The sequence below is a fragment of the Camellia sinensis genome, chromosome 2 (genome assembly GCF_055761805.1).
Source record: "Camellia sinensis isolate YWXY chromosome 2, ASM5576180v1, whole genome shotgun sequence".
Taxonomy (NCBI): Eukaryota; Viridiplantae; Streptophyta; class Magnoliopsida; order Ericales; family Theaceae; genus Camellia; species Camellia sinensis.
Window position 1 is genome coordinate 20,086,102 of NC_138962.1, and position 16,606 is coordinate 20,102,707.

At 36.2% G+C, this 16,606-nt stretch overlaps 2 protein-coding genes and 1 long non-coding RNA gene across 3 annotated transcripts; all 3 read left to right on the forward strand.

The window, feature by feature from the left end:
- Window positions 1-249: 249 nt before the first annotated feature.
- LOC145806672 (uncharacterized) lies at window positions 250-3,761 on the forward strand. The gene is made up of 2 exons (XR_014350057.1): window positions 250-1,015; window positions 3,486-3,761. It is a non-coding gene; the product is annotated as an uncharacterized LOC145806672 (long non-coding RNA).
- A 4,707-nt stretch (window positions 3,762-8,468) lies between these two features.
- Window positions 8,469-13,807, forward strand: LOC145811377 (uncharacterized). The gene is made up of 4 exons (XM_082907561.1): window positions 8,469-8,473; window positions 10,209-10,357; window positions 11,441-12,800; window positions 13,798-13,807. The coding sequence occupies exons 1-4, from the start codon at window positions 8,469-8,471 to the stop codon at window positions 13,805-13,807; spliced, it is 1,524 nt and encodes a 507-aa protein (XP_082763687.1).
- Window positions 13,808-13,977: 170 nt separating this feature from the next.
- LOC114280871 (uncharacterized) lies at window positions 13,978-15,336 on the forward strand. Its single transcript, XM_082907562.1, has 2 exons — window positions 13,978-14,295; window positions 14,926-15,336. The coding sequence occupies exons 1-2, from the start codon at window positions 13,978-13,980 to the stop codon at window positions 15,334-15,336; spliced, it is 729 nt and encodes a 242-aa protein (XP_082763688.1).
- Window positions 15,337-16,606: the final 1,270 nt, after the last annotated feature.

Consider the following 16,606-nt stretch of genomic DNA (forward strand, 5'->3'; position numbering starts at 1 on the left):
ATAGGTAACTTGAGATTCCTCCAGACCCTAGATTTAAGGGGACGGGGGAGTTTAAGAATACCCAATGTCTTGTGGAGGTTGAAACAATTGAGACATCTATATCTTCCATTTCCTAGTGAAATCAAGCTATCTTGTATAGGTAAGTTGCGATTGGATGGTTTAAGCAAATTGGAGACGCTAGAAAACTTTGATGCAAGAAAGTGTGATGTCAGATGCTTATCTAAACTGACAATCTTCAAAAATTCAGTGGTCTGGTAGCCCCCAAAAAGACTTGGTCGTGATGTTGAAATCCCCAATCCTCAACAATTCAAACCGCCTTCTGCAATATTCATCCTTCGATATTATAGTAGATTTCCGAACGGAAGAAAAACAAACCCTTTTAAGGCAACTTTTAGGATGCCACCATCTTCACCAATCGACATTGTGGGGGTCCCTGAATTGGGTTAAGAAACTTCCAGACCAATTCCCTCTAAACCTCACCATGTTAAGGTTGCAGAATACTAAACTAGAGGAAGACCCAATGCCAACATTGGAGAAGTTCCCCAACTTAAGGACTCTTCTCTTAGGTTTTAATTCCTACATTGGGAAGGAGATGGTTTGTTCTTCTACACCACCACCAACAACAACAGCAGCACCATCCAGCAATAATAGTGGAGGATGAGGTGGAAGAGGAGGAGAGGGCTATGGCGGCTGTAATGGTGGAGGTTTTTCGAAACTCATATCTTTACACCTCTGGAATATTGAAAACTTGGAGGAGTGGAGGGTTGAACAAGGAGCCATGCCCTGTCTCTTCTGTTTACAAATTATTAGATGCTTTGAATTGAAGGAGATTTCGAAAGGATTGAGGTTCATTACCACCCTCCGGGAATTGGAGATCAGATACGTACCTGAAGCACTCATAGACAAGGTTAGAGAAGGAGGAGATGACTTCTACAAAGTCAAGCATGTGCCTTCCATCATATTAGAATAAGAATTAACGACTAATCTTTCTCAGATCTTCCTACATTTACATCAGGTTGGTTGGTAGTTTCTTTCCCCTCTCTTTCCTTTCTTTTTTTTTTTTAAGGGTTAATTTCACTTTTATCTCTAAACTATCAACATTTTTATTTTTTATTTCTTCTCTAAGCTATTAATTTCGTTTATTTAGTCTATTAAGTTTCTAATTTTTTTTTCATGTGGTCCGATTAGAGATGATTGTAAAAATCAATAACTGCTGGAAAAAAAAAAGGTAATTTTATAATTTGAACAACTTAAATCATACAATTAAACACCCATTAAGTTGGTTGTAGGTTGTAATTCATTCAAAATAATAAGAAAAATTAGCATTTTGTTGTATGGTTTAAGATTTTCAAATTCTCAAATTAATTTTTTTTAATCAAATTAAGTTTTAACAGTTGTTTGTTTGTATAATTGTCTCCAATTGGACTACACAAACACAAATTCAAAACTTTAGAAACTAAATAGACGAATATGATAATTTATGAATGAAATAGAAAAAATGGTGATATTTGTGACTTCAATGATCCGAAACCATGTCAAAACAAAATTTTCTCATTGTTAGTGATACTAGGTTCGAAAATTCTGACTTCTCAGTACAGTGCTTTCCTTCACTTCCTGAAATAGAACAAACTGACCAGCAGTCATTTTTTTTTTTAACAGGTTTTTTTTAATATTTTTTTGACTTTTTACAAAAAGATATATATAAAAGTATAGAAAATGATTTGACAACTTATATTGGCTTTTTGGCTAAAAATCTTACTTGCTGAACAAATATTTTAATTTTCCAAAAGAAGTATAACTACCTTTCAAATTTCATGTCAAATAACAGAGAACACATGTGCATGCATGTATGTATGTCAAGATATGCTCTCCAATCTTATCATATTTATAGAATTGCCGTTCTTACAAATCTCAAGGCTCGTTTGCCTTGGAGAAATATCATTTGTATGCAATGCACGTAGCTCGTTTTATGCTTGCATACAATACGTGGTGAAATTCTCCTATGTCGTTTGTCTGTGGGATAGAATTTAAAGTAGTATTGTTTATGAATCTAATAACATTTCTTTCTCCAAGGAATGCAATTTTTTAGCCACAAATAATTAATCTTACTCTAATTTTTAAAATGACTGCAAGGGATAAAAGAGTCGAGATTTTCGTTAAAATCAGTGCACAATTGAACTTTAAATCACCAGTTCCAGTGAATTTAGAGCAAGAAAAATCTCTTATCTGTTTTCTTAGCCTATTAAATACTGGATGATTAAAGTGGGAAGACAATATGATATGCAAAGTCTGTTGTAGTTTTGCAGGACATAGTGTCATTGGCCATAAAAAAAAGTTTTGTTCATGCCATTTTAGCCATTTCCACCAAATCCTCAAAATTTCACTTAGCTCAGCTTTCTCATAAAGACTCTAGAAACATGATTTGAATGTTTGGTCTTTTCGTATCATATAGTTATATACTTCCCTAGGTATCTACTAAACTAATCTATGAGAATATATGATAATTTAGTTGATCAGTTATGGTCAATCCTTTGGAACATTTGAATTAACCCATTGAAATGGGGAAAATAATAATTCAATTTAAGGCTTACTGGTTTGTTGCCCTGGTCAATTGGGATTGAAATGTTGGCCTCATAAAGAACAGATAGCAGGCTGGTATACTGCTTCACTCAACCTATCATCCTTCCTTCTAACTCAGCCCAAGATCACATCATCACCAATTCTCATTCATATGTTTTTCCCACTGATGTTGTAACCTCATCAAGTCCATTCCTCTTTTTCAACATGGCTTTCCAGATAGGCTTCATTGGGGTTTTGGGGACTGCATTGTTAACTCTGCATATAAGCCACCTTGAAGATTCCAACATATCACTCAGTCCCTTAATCTAGGGTAGTGTTGCTAGAATGATTATGGGCAGGAATAGAATGACTATTCCTTAGCCTCCTAATGGAATGGCCATTTATACTGGAAATAAGAATTGCTCTTCAATGTATCAGAACCTGCTACTCTTCAATGCACAAGAACCTGCTCAGAAACTTGATTTTGAAAATCTTCACAATAAAGAGAAGCTTAAACATCTTCGGATTTTTTGCTGATTTTTCCAAGGCCATTAATTGAGGATCTAGAATCTTAATAAAAGTATTAAGCATGTGTTATAATTCCTTGCAATAGGCCTTGAGATTCCACAGCTGCACATGCATTACTAACTGTGTATCCTGTTTGAACAACTAAATTGTTAGTAATGTCCGCATCTTTCTTGATGTCATCTTTTACTTATCGTTAAAATGACTACAGATACTAAAGAGTAAAGATTTCTGTCAAAACCAGTTCACAATTTTTATAGCGCAAAAAAATCCTACCTTTGGCTTGCTTTAGCTTTCCAGTGAATTTGGTGCAAGAAAAATTTCTAACCATCATCAAAGAGACCAGTTCACAATTTTTATTTTTTTGTTATTGAATAATTTTTTCTTGCTTATATTTGTAGATTGATGAAGCTTGGAGTTTGGATGAAGCTATTGTGGTTCTTTGGAGTTCGGATGAGTGGATGTTGCCTATGTAGTAGCTGTTTCTATTTACTGTGGATTTCTTGGATTGTTTAATTGTATAATTTAGATGATTGGCTGGATTCTCTTGGACTTAATTTGGATGGTTTCTTGTGAGTGTATCCTGTTAAATTCTTTTTATTCATGTTGGACTTAATTGGGATGGTTATTTGTGTGTTTGATTTCTTTTTAAACAAGTTGGACTTAATTTCTTGTTACTCTTGGGTGATAGTTTGTCTTTTGAATTAAGGTAATTTTTTTGAAGAGGATTGAAGATTGAATGAGCTTTCGTTATTTTTGTGGAATTAGGTTGAACAAGCTTATTTATTTTAATGGGATTGGATTAAGTTATTTGAGTTAGGTTTTTGTGAATCACAGTTTGGTTGTTATTTTTTTCCCCTAAACTGCTTTGCTCCAAGACACTGCATATTGAGTTGTGGGGTAGGTTTTATAAGGTATCCCAACAACAGAACACATTCAAACTCGTGTTCCCCCAATCTTTTATATGATTTGGTAGATATACCCATATTATCTCTCTGACGAACTATGTATGTCAGCAAGATTTTCCCAACAAATCCATATAGATGATGTTTGTACACACCACAGACCACAATTTCATAGGAATATCCTTTATACCATTTGTCGATAGCAACTCAGAAATTTTTGTGAGTGGTGTCATTTAATTTTTTTAATTAACTTTATTTTTTATTTTTTAACTTTTTTAAAAAAAATAATGAAAGTTTGAAAAATACTAGTCATTTCAATCTCCTTTTCATTTAATTTTTTTTGAAACTCTAAAAAATAAGTCAAACAATATTTCCATATTAGTTTTTTGCTTTTTTCTATTTCTAAAAATAGAAACTTCCCAAATCATAAATAAAAAATTGATATTATATTTAAAATATGAATACATACACTTTTACAATGGATATATATTTTTGTGTGTGTGTGTGTGTGTGTGTGTGTGTGGGTGGTAGTAGCCTTATGGTGCGTTTGTTTTGAAGGATTAGGGGGTGGAATTGGACTATTAGTCCCATCGGACTAATAGTTTATTGTTTGTTTTATTTTTTTTGCTCCGGACTAATAGTCTCCCCGAACTATTAGTTCCACAAATATGAGACTATCCTATCCCATGGGGGGATGGGATAGAAACCATGGGATTGGTATCCCATGAGATTATTTTGTGAAATGTCCATTTTACCCTCCATGCTATTACTTAGCAAACAATTAGAAAAGGATAAAATAGTCTTTTGAACATTTATAAATTATTGTTTTAGTGCTGTTAATTTAAAATTATATATTAAATAAAAATTTTAATTATAAATTATAAATTATAAATAATAAATTATAAATTATGGCCTTATAAATTAATTTTTTTTAGTGTTGTTAAAAAATTAAATTTACATATTAAATTAAATTATTTTTTTAGTGTTGTTAATTTAAAATTATATATTAAATAAAAAATATAAATTATAAATTAAATTTATTTAGAAATAATAAATTATAAATTATGGCCTTATAAATTAAATTTTTTTAGTGTTGTTGAAAATTTAACTTATATATTAAATAAAATTATTTTTTATTGTCGTTAATTTAAAATTATATATTAAATAAAAAATATAAATTATAAATTTAATTTAATTGAAAATAATAAATTAAAATAATTAAAATATTGTGCAAAAAATAAAATAAAACAAATTTTTATTTAATCTAGCTAAAAATAATTAAAATATTAAAGCTATGTTTAATATTACTATTACTTAGTAAATAATTAAAAATGATAAAATAGTCATTTGAGCATTTATCCTTTTCCATAATATCCCAAACAAATATTGAATAACTAAAAATAGTCCAATCCAGACATTTACATCCTATGACTAAACAAACATAGGATACAAATTTAGTCTAACTAAATAGTCCCGGGACAATGTATCCCAGGACTAATAGTCCGATGGATTATAATCTCCCATTATCCAGTCCATTCAAACAAACGCACCCTTAAATCTCCAAATTGATTGTTCACGTCAGCACAATTCTTCTTAAAAGAATTATTTGTATAGTTATCACAAGTTTCATAAGTAAAAGAAGAATTTACACTACAATTATGTAACAACCCTCATACTGTTTACCGACTTATGACTGATTGATTACCGATAACCATCGATTACCGTTAAACTGAATTGATTATGACTGATAATTGAACTGATTAAAGTACTGAACTGACTGACTGACTGAAATTGGAAACCGAATTGATTGAGTATATGTTAGTTAAATTGCATTCTATTTGTTTGACTGTATGATTATCTGTTCATACTTATATGTTTAAACTGCTAATTGAAGGCCATATCGGCGGCCGAATTAGAAACCGATTGATGTTCCATGATCCTCAGAATTAATGTGATTTTATGGTATAATTGTCTGAAAACTGATTAGGTATGATTAAATTAGATTAAAATGAGTTAATTGCAATAGTTGCCTTATTTACCTTATTGCCATTGTTAGTGGGCCCTTATTATAACATGTTAGAGCCTTGGTATGCTTGAATCAAACATTTTGCTCAGCTCATTTCTTGCTTTTGCCGACTAGAGGGAGAGAGTTAAGGGAGAGAGTTAGATTTCACCTCTTTTGGCTTGGTTTTGCTTGGAAATTGAAGGAATTGAAGTATAGATTGCATAATTGAGCTTCCTTGCCTATAATTCTAGACTTGGGTAAGAGATTTAACCTTCTAGTAATGTATTTGAACTTGTTCATGCTTAGTTCTTGAGCCTCTAGTGATTTGAGCCTTGAATTGGAGCCTAGTTCATGCATGCATGCCTTTATTTTGAAGTTTTGAAGTTGTCTTTCATAAATTGTACATGCATGCTCATATTTTTACAAGAGACCATGAACTCATCATGTTTTGAAAGATTTGGCTCCTTAGAGCATCAAATTGAAGCTTTGAATTGATTTGAATTCATGCATGTTTGCATGTTCTTCATATTCTTGAAAATGGGTTTGAATGTGGTTTTAATTGACTCACCTTTGGGGCTTGAATTCATAAATTGAGCTTTGAAACTTGTTATACATTGAATTTAGTTATGTTTTCCAGAATTTGGGCCCAAGAGGTCGAGTTTGGAGTGGTAGAATGCTTGGTTTGAGCTTGGGAGGCAAATCTGGAAATTCCAGATTTGGCTTCCTCGCTCGAGCGAAGTATTCCTCGCTCGAGCGAGCACCTTTGTCCAGGGCTCCGCTCGAGCGAGCATCGAGCGACCATCGCGCGTAAAATCACGGCATCCAGTATTTTTACTGTTTTGCAGACCGCTCGAGCGAAGGATTTCTCGCTCGAGCGAAGCCTTTGATTTTGGAAGCTAGCTCGAGCGAAGAAAGTCTCGCTCGAGCGAGGCTCCTATTTTCAGCAAACTTGCGAAATGTTTTCTAAGTGTATTTCTGCATCCTCATCCCATCCTAGGCATTCTTAGGCCTAGTTTAAGGCATCTTGATGAGGATATCGTTGTAGAACACACCAAGGCAAATTAAGGATTAAGTTATGATACTTCCCAACTGTGTAGCTTAGTGTGTTCAACTTGTTAACTGTGTAGGGTTGGCAACTGGGGAGACACGCTCTAGCATACTGTAGCCCAGAACTCTGTGAGTAACAATTGTGTAAAGATATGTTCAACTGATATCTTTTGAATACTGAACTGAACTGTTTACTGAACTGGTATTACTGAATGAATGTATGTCCTTTATTTCTGAACTGTACTGTGGCATCCTTAGTACCTACTGTTTACTGTTACTGTTACTGTGACAGAATTCTCTGTCGGTTCCCTCGTGGAGCCACTACTGTTTACTGACTGATGGCCATCATTACTGTTCGGTCTTTTAAGACCTACTGTTACTGTTATGCTAATGGATGTACCACATATGACTGTTTACTGTACTGAACAACTGAAATACTGATTGAATTGAACTGATTTCATTACTGTAAGGACATTTCATTCATAACCCCTTTACGCATTATGTTATTCACTGGGCTTTAGCTCACTGTTTATATATATATGTAGGTGCTCAGCCACCAGATCGGAGCTAGGAGCGTGGGTTAGACTCCAGTTTTGTCAAGCCAGCCTTTGTGCCTCACTGCGAGGTTCCGAGTTGCCATGCTACGGCTTTGGGGTGTTTTGTTTGTTTTCCCCCGTCTGTCTCCATACTGTTTGGATTACTGTATGGACTGTCAATTACTAACTGTACTGTTATCAAGGGATTAGGTCCCTGTACTGTGTGACTGTATATTCTGTATAGACTGTACTGTTTGTATATGTATGAATGCATGAAAAATCTTTTTGGCATACAGACTGTCACAGCTCATTGGACATTGTTTAATTACTGTATTGGCTTCCGCCAGGCCCTGTACTCTGTTTTACTGTATTACTATTCAGCAGGCCTTCGGTAATCTCGGATTACTGGCCGGTTACGGTGCTAAACCCTTAGGGCCGGGTTTGGGTCGTGACAAATTAAAATTTTTCTGAAATTTATCCATAATATCCTTGAGACAAGCTCAACCTAGAGAAGGATAGTGGTAAGAAAATAAAATTATTGAATGTAACAAATTACTAATAGCCACCTCTCATGTTGTTTCTTAAAAACACCAACACAAAATTGATAACTATATGAATCAATTACATTTAAATATTTGTTCCACATAACAATCAAAGCCACCAAATAATTTTAGAGCATTTACACACAAGTCTTAATTTATGAATTTATATTCCATTAAGTCTTAATAAAAAAAATTTAAACCTTTAAGCCCCATTAAATTTTTAATAGTTGAAATTGTTTTTCAAACAATGATTGTTTATTATTTATGATTATCTATAAAGGAACATAATGATTTTGTGACACACTAAACGTTTAATTAAATACTACATAAATATTTATAGTTTATACTTATGGGGTATGTGATAACGTATTATTAAATAATTAATAATAAATAAATAAAAAAAAACCTGATTTAGCATTGGGTTATGTGGGATTAATTAGGGATTTTTTTATTTAGGGCCAAATTAACAGAAATATGAAATTCTAATACTGGTTAGGTCAATTAAAATTAAAGATAGTAAATAAATAATAATATGGAATAACAATAATAAATCTATAAAGTAAAAATAAAATAAAATAATTAATTTTATGATGCTACATAATTTATATTAGGAACATTGAAACACTTAACACCTAAACAAATAAATAAATGAAAAAAAAGAAAAGAAAAAAAAGAGAGGGGGTTTGGCCCAGCAATGTTTATGGAATTCGGCCCAAGAAAAGAAAACAAAAAGGGCCCAAGCATATGTATTAGGAAGATAATCCTTATCCATAAAAGATTTAAATCTTATAATGAATCTTCAATTAATAGCTCATATCTCTAGCCTCATGATGCCTCCAAGGGAGAGAGAGGCTACGTGTCCTTCATCCCTGGACTCAACAAACAATATATAAAGGGGACTAGTGGGCTGTGATTCAGAAAAAAACAAAGAGAAGAAAACGAAAGAAAAACAAAAAAGAGGGAAGAGTAAGAAACGTGAGAAATATATTAGTAAGGAAAGAAAGTTCTGCTAGTAAAGTAAAGGCTAAGGGTTATACTTAAGGTGAGATACGTTATACCTTGATTTACCATTATATGTTTTACAAATGTTTTGAGTTACCATAACTTATTTCAAACAAGTTATATTTATCAAGTTATATAAACAAAAGTTACGTTTATAAATATTTTAGTTACGTGGGATACTTTCTAAACTCTATTTACTTAAAAGGAAACCCATGGATATGTTAGTTTAAATTTTAGTATATATTTGATTATAACCTTATAAACAATTATGTTTTGTAAGTACCACCACGGGAGTCCTACGCCTTGGGGGACTTAAATAACCACTGGCCACTGTTTGACCACTTTGTGGTCCTCTGTTTGTCATGGATCCATTGACCTCTGTTCTGACTGTCACTTCTGTGACCTCTGTTCTGCTCTGTTTTATACCGCGGTTATGATTATTATTTACATGATTTCTGTATTCTGCCACTTTAAATAAATTGTCATTTTAAATTAAATGTTGCAAATGTTTTAGCCTAATTAATTATCCATGGATATTTTGTATTCCCTACACTTGGCATAGCATTTCTCACTCTGCTGTGTGCTTATAGCTGTTACCCTTTCAGGTGACGAGATGTGAGGGAAATCCATAACTCTACCAAATGGAACCTGCATATGGACTGATGATGAATCACTACTTTACCTTTCTTTTTTTTATATTTTTGCTTCCTTTTGTCTCTATTCGGGGCTGGTCACTGAATAATAAAATAATGAAAGCCCTAGAAATGTATTTCCTTTTTCTTAAATAGTAAGATGTAGTAAAATTTCTGTTTAAGTAATTTTAGTTGCGCAGCTTAATTTACTTCGAATGAGAATAAGTTAGTAAGTCACGATTCCAACTCTAAGCCCTGGGGTTGAGTCTTGACAAAGGTGGTATCAGAGCAACGGTTTGAAAAATAAATATAAATAAATAAATAAATAACTAAATGAATAAATAAATAAATATATATATATATATATGAATATATGTGGTAAAATATAATAATAAATAATTACATGTGACGTTAGTTTTCCTGTGTAAAATCTCACGTTTATTCTGGTGTTGTAGGATGTCAGAGATTTACCTTGATAATGCTTTCTGGAATGACCTCCAGGCCATCAACTTAAATGAAATTTTAGCCGAACACCCTGCCCCCGCCCCCGCCTTCCCTGAAGGTTGGGGAGATTCTGAAGAGATAGTCAGGGAATTACACCCAGGTCTTGGCCGATTGATGGGACGGCCAATTTATATCCAGGTTGACCCTACCAACGTTCCACACCTATTATGGAGGCATAGCCTTGACCACACACGCAGATGTTTTCTCGGACCATCTCGCGTCCTTGGCGTCGCCCCGGGTCATGACCGCCCGCACTACATTATAGGCCCGCTACCCTCAGAGTTTGCAGCCAGAAGGGGGAATATGTACCCTTAGGATTATATTCTCACCACAGTTCCAAATCCACTAGAGATCATTAATATGCAAAATGTTGACTTCGAAAATGACCTGTCATATGTTGAGACACCTGTTTGGATTGTCGACCGAACATTTGTGGGTCATATACGGTCTATCCCCATTTTCGCGGTCCAGGTAGCATGAGTGTGTTTTGGTGTAATCCAGTTGGGGTGGGAGTTCGAGTTTTTTATGCAGCACTATTTCCCCTGGTTTTTCGGCCCATCTGACCCACCACTCTAGATCTGGCTAGTAGAAAATCTTTTGTATGCTAATCTTGATATGTTCTAGTCCTCTTTTTGTTGACTTTTGTTTACCACAGGGATGGGACACCAATATATTTTGACTAATGTAAATGTGTAATGTTGGCAGTTTATATAAATATAAAGTATACTACATGTTATGCTATATATGCTGCATTGAAAATATAATACCTCGTTTATTGCTTGTAGAATGGCTAATGGTAATGGGAGTGAGTCGTCAGTTAGTGGTACGGAATTAATGGAAAGAGTAATGGAAAGAGCGGTTGCTAGTTTTCTACAAACCTTGCAAGCTAACATCAACAATGGGACACCGGGACAGTAAGAAGGGTCGGTTACCATAAAACAGTTCCAGGATCTGAAACCTACCATATTTACCGGCGGCCCAGACCCAATGGTAGCAGACGCTTGGGTTAAAGACATGGAAAAGATTTTCCGTGCCCTACCTTGCACCGAGAGGCAAAAGGTAACGTTCGCCACCTTCACGTTCAAAGACGATGCATAGGAATGGTGGCTTCTCACTCTGGCCAAAGAAGAAATTACGACTTGGGCAAGATTCTTGGAAGTATTCTATGAAAAATACTTTCCAGATTCATTGCGGGAGCAGAAGGCATCCGACTTCATACATCTTAAGCAAGGAACCATGATGGTGGCCGAATATGAGAGCAAGTTCACACAACTCGCTCGATTTGCAACATACGTCATCCCCACTGAAGCTCGAAAAGCAAGAAAATTTGAAGCAGGGTTGGATGCTGGGATTAAAGACAGACTTGAGGTCTTGAAATTGCCAACCTATGCAGAAGTGGTGGACCGGGCGTACATAGCAGGAAAGGGAATTAAAGCCTCGCGTTCCGGAGAACCAAACTACAAGAAGCGATTCTGGGAAAGGGATAATAGAAGACCGGGTGTTGCACCTCATAAAAAGGTAAACATGGGCACAACCAGCTCAGGCCACCACGGTCCTACCAACCCTCGAGGTGGCACTATTCTAACTTGCCCCACTTGTGGGAGGATTCATTGGGGACAATGCCATCGAGACACGGGAGCGTGTTTTAGACGCGGACAGTTTGGCCACTTGCTAAGAGATTGTCCAAAGATAGTTAATCCTACAGCCAGCCCCTCTGGCCCAGTCAAGAGAATCGCGGGACCGGGAGGAGAAAAGAAGGGCCAAAACCACCAAGGTCGGGCTTTCGCCTTGGTACCTGAAAAACCGGAAGTTATCGAAAATGTTGTGTCAGGTACACTTTCTATCTGTGGTCTTTTGGCTCATGTCCTTATTGACTCTGGGTCAACTCATTCTTTTGTTGCACCACACTTTGCCGCCAAGTTGATATCAACACCCGAACCATTAGGATATACATTGTCTGTGTCTTTTCCTTCTGGTAAGTCTGCTTGTAGTACTGATGTGTACAGATCTTGTGTTGTATTCCTAAAAGGCAAAACCTTATATGTAGACTTAATTCTCCTCCGCATTGAAAACTTTGATGTAATCTTAGGTATGGATTGGCTGAATGCCAACCACGCCTCTATCGATTGTAAAACCAAAAATGTCTCCCTCAAGTTACCAAACCAACCCGAAATTGTTTTTGATGGGGCTGAAATTTCCAACCCTTCCTGTATCATATCCTCCATGGTGGTTCAACGACTCCTAAGAAAGGGTTGTGATAGTTATATTTGTTATGTGATTGATACACAAAAAGAGGCCCCTACCGTTGATGCAATTCCAGTAGTTCGAGAATTCCCGGATGTCTTTCTTGAAGATTTACCCGGTATTCCAGTTGATCGAGAAATCGAATTCACTATTGAAACCCAACCTGGCACGCAACCTATATCAAAAACTCCTTATCGCATGTCGATGACAGAATTGAAAGAGCTGAAGACTCAACTCCAGGAACTCCTGGACAAAGGTTTTATCCGACCTAGTACCTCACCTTGGGGAGCTCCAATATTGTTCGTGAAGAAAAAGGATGGCACGATGAGGTTATGCATCGATTACCGGGAGCTGAACAAGGTCACCATCAAGAATCGATATCCTCTGCCACGAATCGATGACTTGTTCGATCAAGTTCAAGGCGCACAAGTATTTTCCAAAATTGACTTACGTTCTGGCTACCATCAGCTAAAGGTTAAAATGTAAAGCATTGAAAAGACGGCCTTCCGAACCCGTTACGGGCACTACGAATTTCTCGTCATGCCTTTTGGCGTCACAAATGCCCCAGCAGCCTTCATGGACCTCATGAACAGAGTATTCAAACCCTATCTTGATGAGTTCGTCATTGTTTTCATTGACGACATCCTTATATACTCCAAGTCACCAGAAACTCATGAGCGGCACTTACGAATGGTTCTACAAACACTATATGATCACAAACTCTACGCCAAGTTGAAGAAATGCAAATTCTGGATCACTAGTGTACACTTTCTTGGTCACGTCATTAACAAAGACGGCATCTCGGTTGATCCCCAAAAAGTTGCAGCAATCGTGGACTGGCCACGACCTACTAATGTGTCAGAAATCTGAAGTTTCTTGGGTCTAGTTGGTTATTATCGACGCTTCGTGCAAGATTTCTCAAAAATAGCATCGCCCTTGACCCAGCTAACTCAAAAGAACACACCCTTTGAATGGACTGATAAACAGGAGCGTTGCTTTCAAGAATTAAAAGGTCGACTTGTGTCAGCCCCTATACTAGCACTCCCTACCGGAGTAGAGGGGTTCGTAATTTATAGTGATGCCTCATACAATGGGTTGGGTTGTGTTCTCATGCAAGACGGAAAGGTCATTGCTTATGCGTCACGACAATTGAAGACTCACGAGAAGAACTACCCGACTCACGATTTGGAATTGGCTGCGGTAATCTTCGCTCTCAAAATCTGGCTTCATTATCTCTACGATACAACATGCGAGATTTATACTGACCACAGGAGTTTAAAATATCTATTCACGCAGAAGGAACTGAATATGAGGCAACGGCGGTGGTTAGAATTTATGAAAGACTACGAGATAGAGATCCATCACCATCCAGGCAAAGCTAACGTGGTAACGGACGCACTGAGCTAAAAATCGACGAAAAGTTTGGCATGCACTCTCGTTTCCCGCAAGGTCAATGGGTTGCTCGCCAATGTAATCATGGAGCCTACATTGATTGGAGAAATCAAAGCACGCCAATGGGAAGATAAACTCTTGAAGAAAAGGTACGAGGAACAAGGGAACACGCCTGATCCTGATTTTATGATGAGCAATGAGATACTGAAATTTCGAAATCGAATTTGCATACCCGACATCCCGGAACTCAAGAAGAAGATACTGGAGGAAGCTCATAACTCAAGATTTGCAGTTCACCCTGGCAACACAAAGATGTATCATGATCTGAAGGAACATTACTGGTGGACCGGAATGAAAAGAGATATAGCAAACCATGTTTCTAAATGTCTGCATTGTCAGAAGGTTAAAGCAGCACATAAGAGACCGGTGGGACTACTGCAACCACTCCCTATTCCTGAATGGAAATGGGAACACATTACTATGGACTTCGTGGTCGGGCTACCACAGTCTTTTTCAAGGAATGATGCAATATGGGTTATAGTAGACCGATTGACAAAGTCAGCACACTTCCTACCAATCAAAATCATGTACCCTCTGAATAAATTTGCCACTTTATATATCAAAGAGATTATTCGGTTGCATGGTATTCCAGTTTCAATCGTGTCTGATCGAGACCCTCGATTCGTGTGTCACTTCTGGAATAAATTGCAAGAAGCGTTGGGAACTACACTGAAGTTCAGCACAGCCTATCATCCACAAACTGATGGGCAATCCGAAAGAACAATCTAGACGTTGGAAGACATGTTACGTGTATGCGTGTTGGACCTCAAAGGTAACTGGGATGAGCACCTACCTTTAATGGAATTCGCCTATAACAACAGCTATCAGGCAAGCATTGGAATGGCACCATACGAAGCTCTGTATGGAAGGAGATGTCGATCACCCCTGTGCTGGAGGGAAGTTGGGGACAGGAAATTGTTAGGCCCCGAAATCGTGCAAATCACAAGTGAGAAAATCCAACTCATCCAACAGCGGATTCGCACTGCTCAGAGCCACCAAAAAAGTTATGCGGATACTCGGAGACAAGACTTGGAATTTCAAGTAGGAGATCATGTGTTTCTCAAAATCTCACCAACAAGAGGAGTGATCCGATTCGGACAGCGCGGAAAGCTAAATCCAAGTTACATCGGCCCATTTGAGATACTGGAAAGAATTGGTCCTGTAGCCTATCGCCTTGCACTACCTCCTGATTTATCTAAAATCCACAACGTGTTTCACGTATCAATGCTCCAACGATATCTCCGAGATCCAGAACATGTCATCGACTATGAGAACTTGGAAGTGCGAGAAGATCTCTCTTACGAAGAACAACTAGTGCAGATTCTCGATCGTCGTAATCAAGTTCTCCGAAACAAGACCATACCGCTGGTAAAGGTCTTATGACGAAATCATCATACCGAAGAAGCTATGTGGGAAACAGAAAACCAAATGCGAGTCAAATACCCACACCTCTTCGAAAGTTAAGGTACGTCAAGTTTGGGGACAAACTCCTATTAGGAGGGGAGAAATGTGACACACTGAACGTTTAATTAAATATCACATAAATATTTATAGTTTATACTTATGGGGGTATGTGATAACATATTATTAAATAATTAATAATAAATAAATAAATAAATAACCTGATTTAGCACTGGGTTATATGGGATTAATTAGGGATTTTTTTTATTTATGGCCAAATTAACAGAAATATGAAATTCTAATACTGGTTAGGTCAATTAAAATTAAAGATAGTAAATAAATAATAATATGGAATAACAATAATAAATCTGTAAAGTAAAAATAAAATAAAATAATTAATTTTATGATGCTACATGATTTATATTAGGAACATTGAAACACTTAACACCTAAACAAATAAATAAATGAAAAAAAAAAAAAAAAAGAGAAGGTGTTTGGCCCAGCAATGTTTATGGAATTCGGCCCAAGAAAAGAAAACAAAAAGGGCCCAAGCATATGTATTAGGAAGATAATCCTTATCCATAAAAGATTTAAATCTTATAATGGATCTTCAATTAATAGCTCATATCTCTAGCCTCATGATGCCTCCAAGGGAGAGAGGCTACGTGTCCTTCATCCCTGGACTCAACAAACAGTATATAAAGGGGACTAGTGGGCTGTGATTCAGAAAAAAACAAAGAGAAGAAAACGAAAGAAAAACAAAAAAGAGGGAAGAGTAAGAAACGAGAGAAATATATTAGTAAGGAAAGAAAGTTCTGCTAGTAAAGTAAAGGCTAAGGGTTATACTTAAGGTGAGATATGTTATACCTTGATTTACCATTATATGTTTTACAAATGTTTTGAGTTACCATAGCGTATTTCAAACAAGTTATATTTATCAAGTTATATAAACAAAAGTTATGTTTATAAATATTTTAGTTACGTGGGATACTTTCTAAACTCTATATACTTAAAAGGAAACCCACGGATATGTTAGTTTAAATTTTAGTATATATTTGATTATAACCTTATAAACAATTATGTTTTGTTAGTACCACCACGGGAGTCCTACGTCTTGGGGGACTTAAATAACCACTGGCCTCTGTTTGACCACTTTGTGGTCCTCTGTTTGTCATGGATCCATTGACCTCTGTTCTGACTGTCACTTCTGTGACCTCTGTTCTGTTCTGTTTTATACCGCGGTTATGATTAT

Excerpts from the sequence above, each read along its gene's own strand:
- LOC145811377 (XM_082907561.1), top strand. Across the intron at positions 10,358-11,440 it reads AGTCAGGGAATTACACCCAG|ATTCATTGCGGGAGCAGAAG; the intron begins GTCTTGGCCGAT and ends AATACTTTCCAG.
- LOC114280871 (XM_082907562.1), top strand. The coding sequence starts at position 13,978 with ATGGAGCCTACATTGATTGGAGAAATCAAAGCACGCCAATGGGAAGAT. Across the intron at positions 14,296-14,925 it reads AATGTCTGCATTGTCAGAAG|CGGATTCGCACTGCTCAGAG; the intron begins GTTAAAGCAGCA and ends CTCATCCAACAG.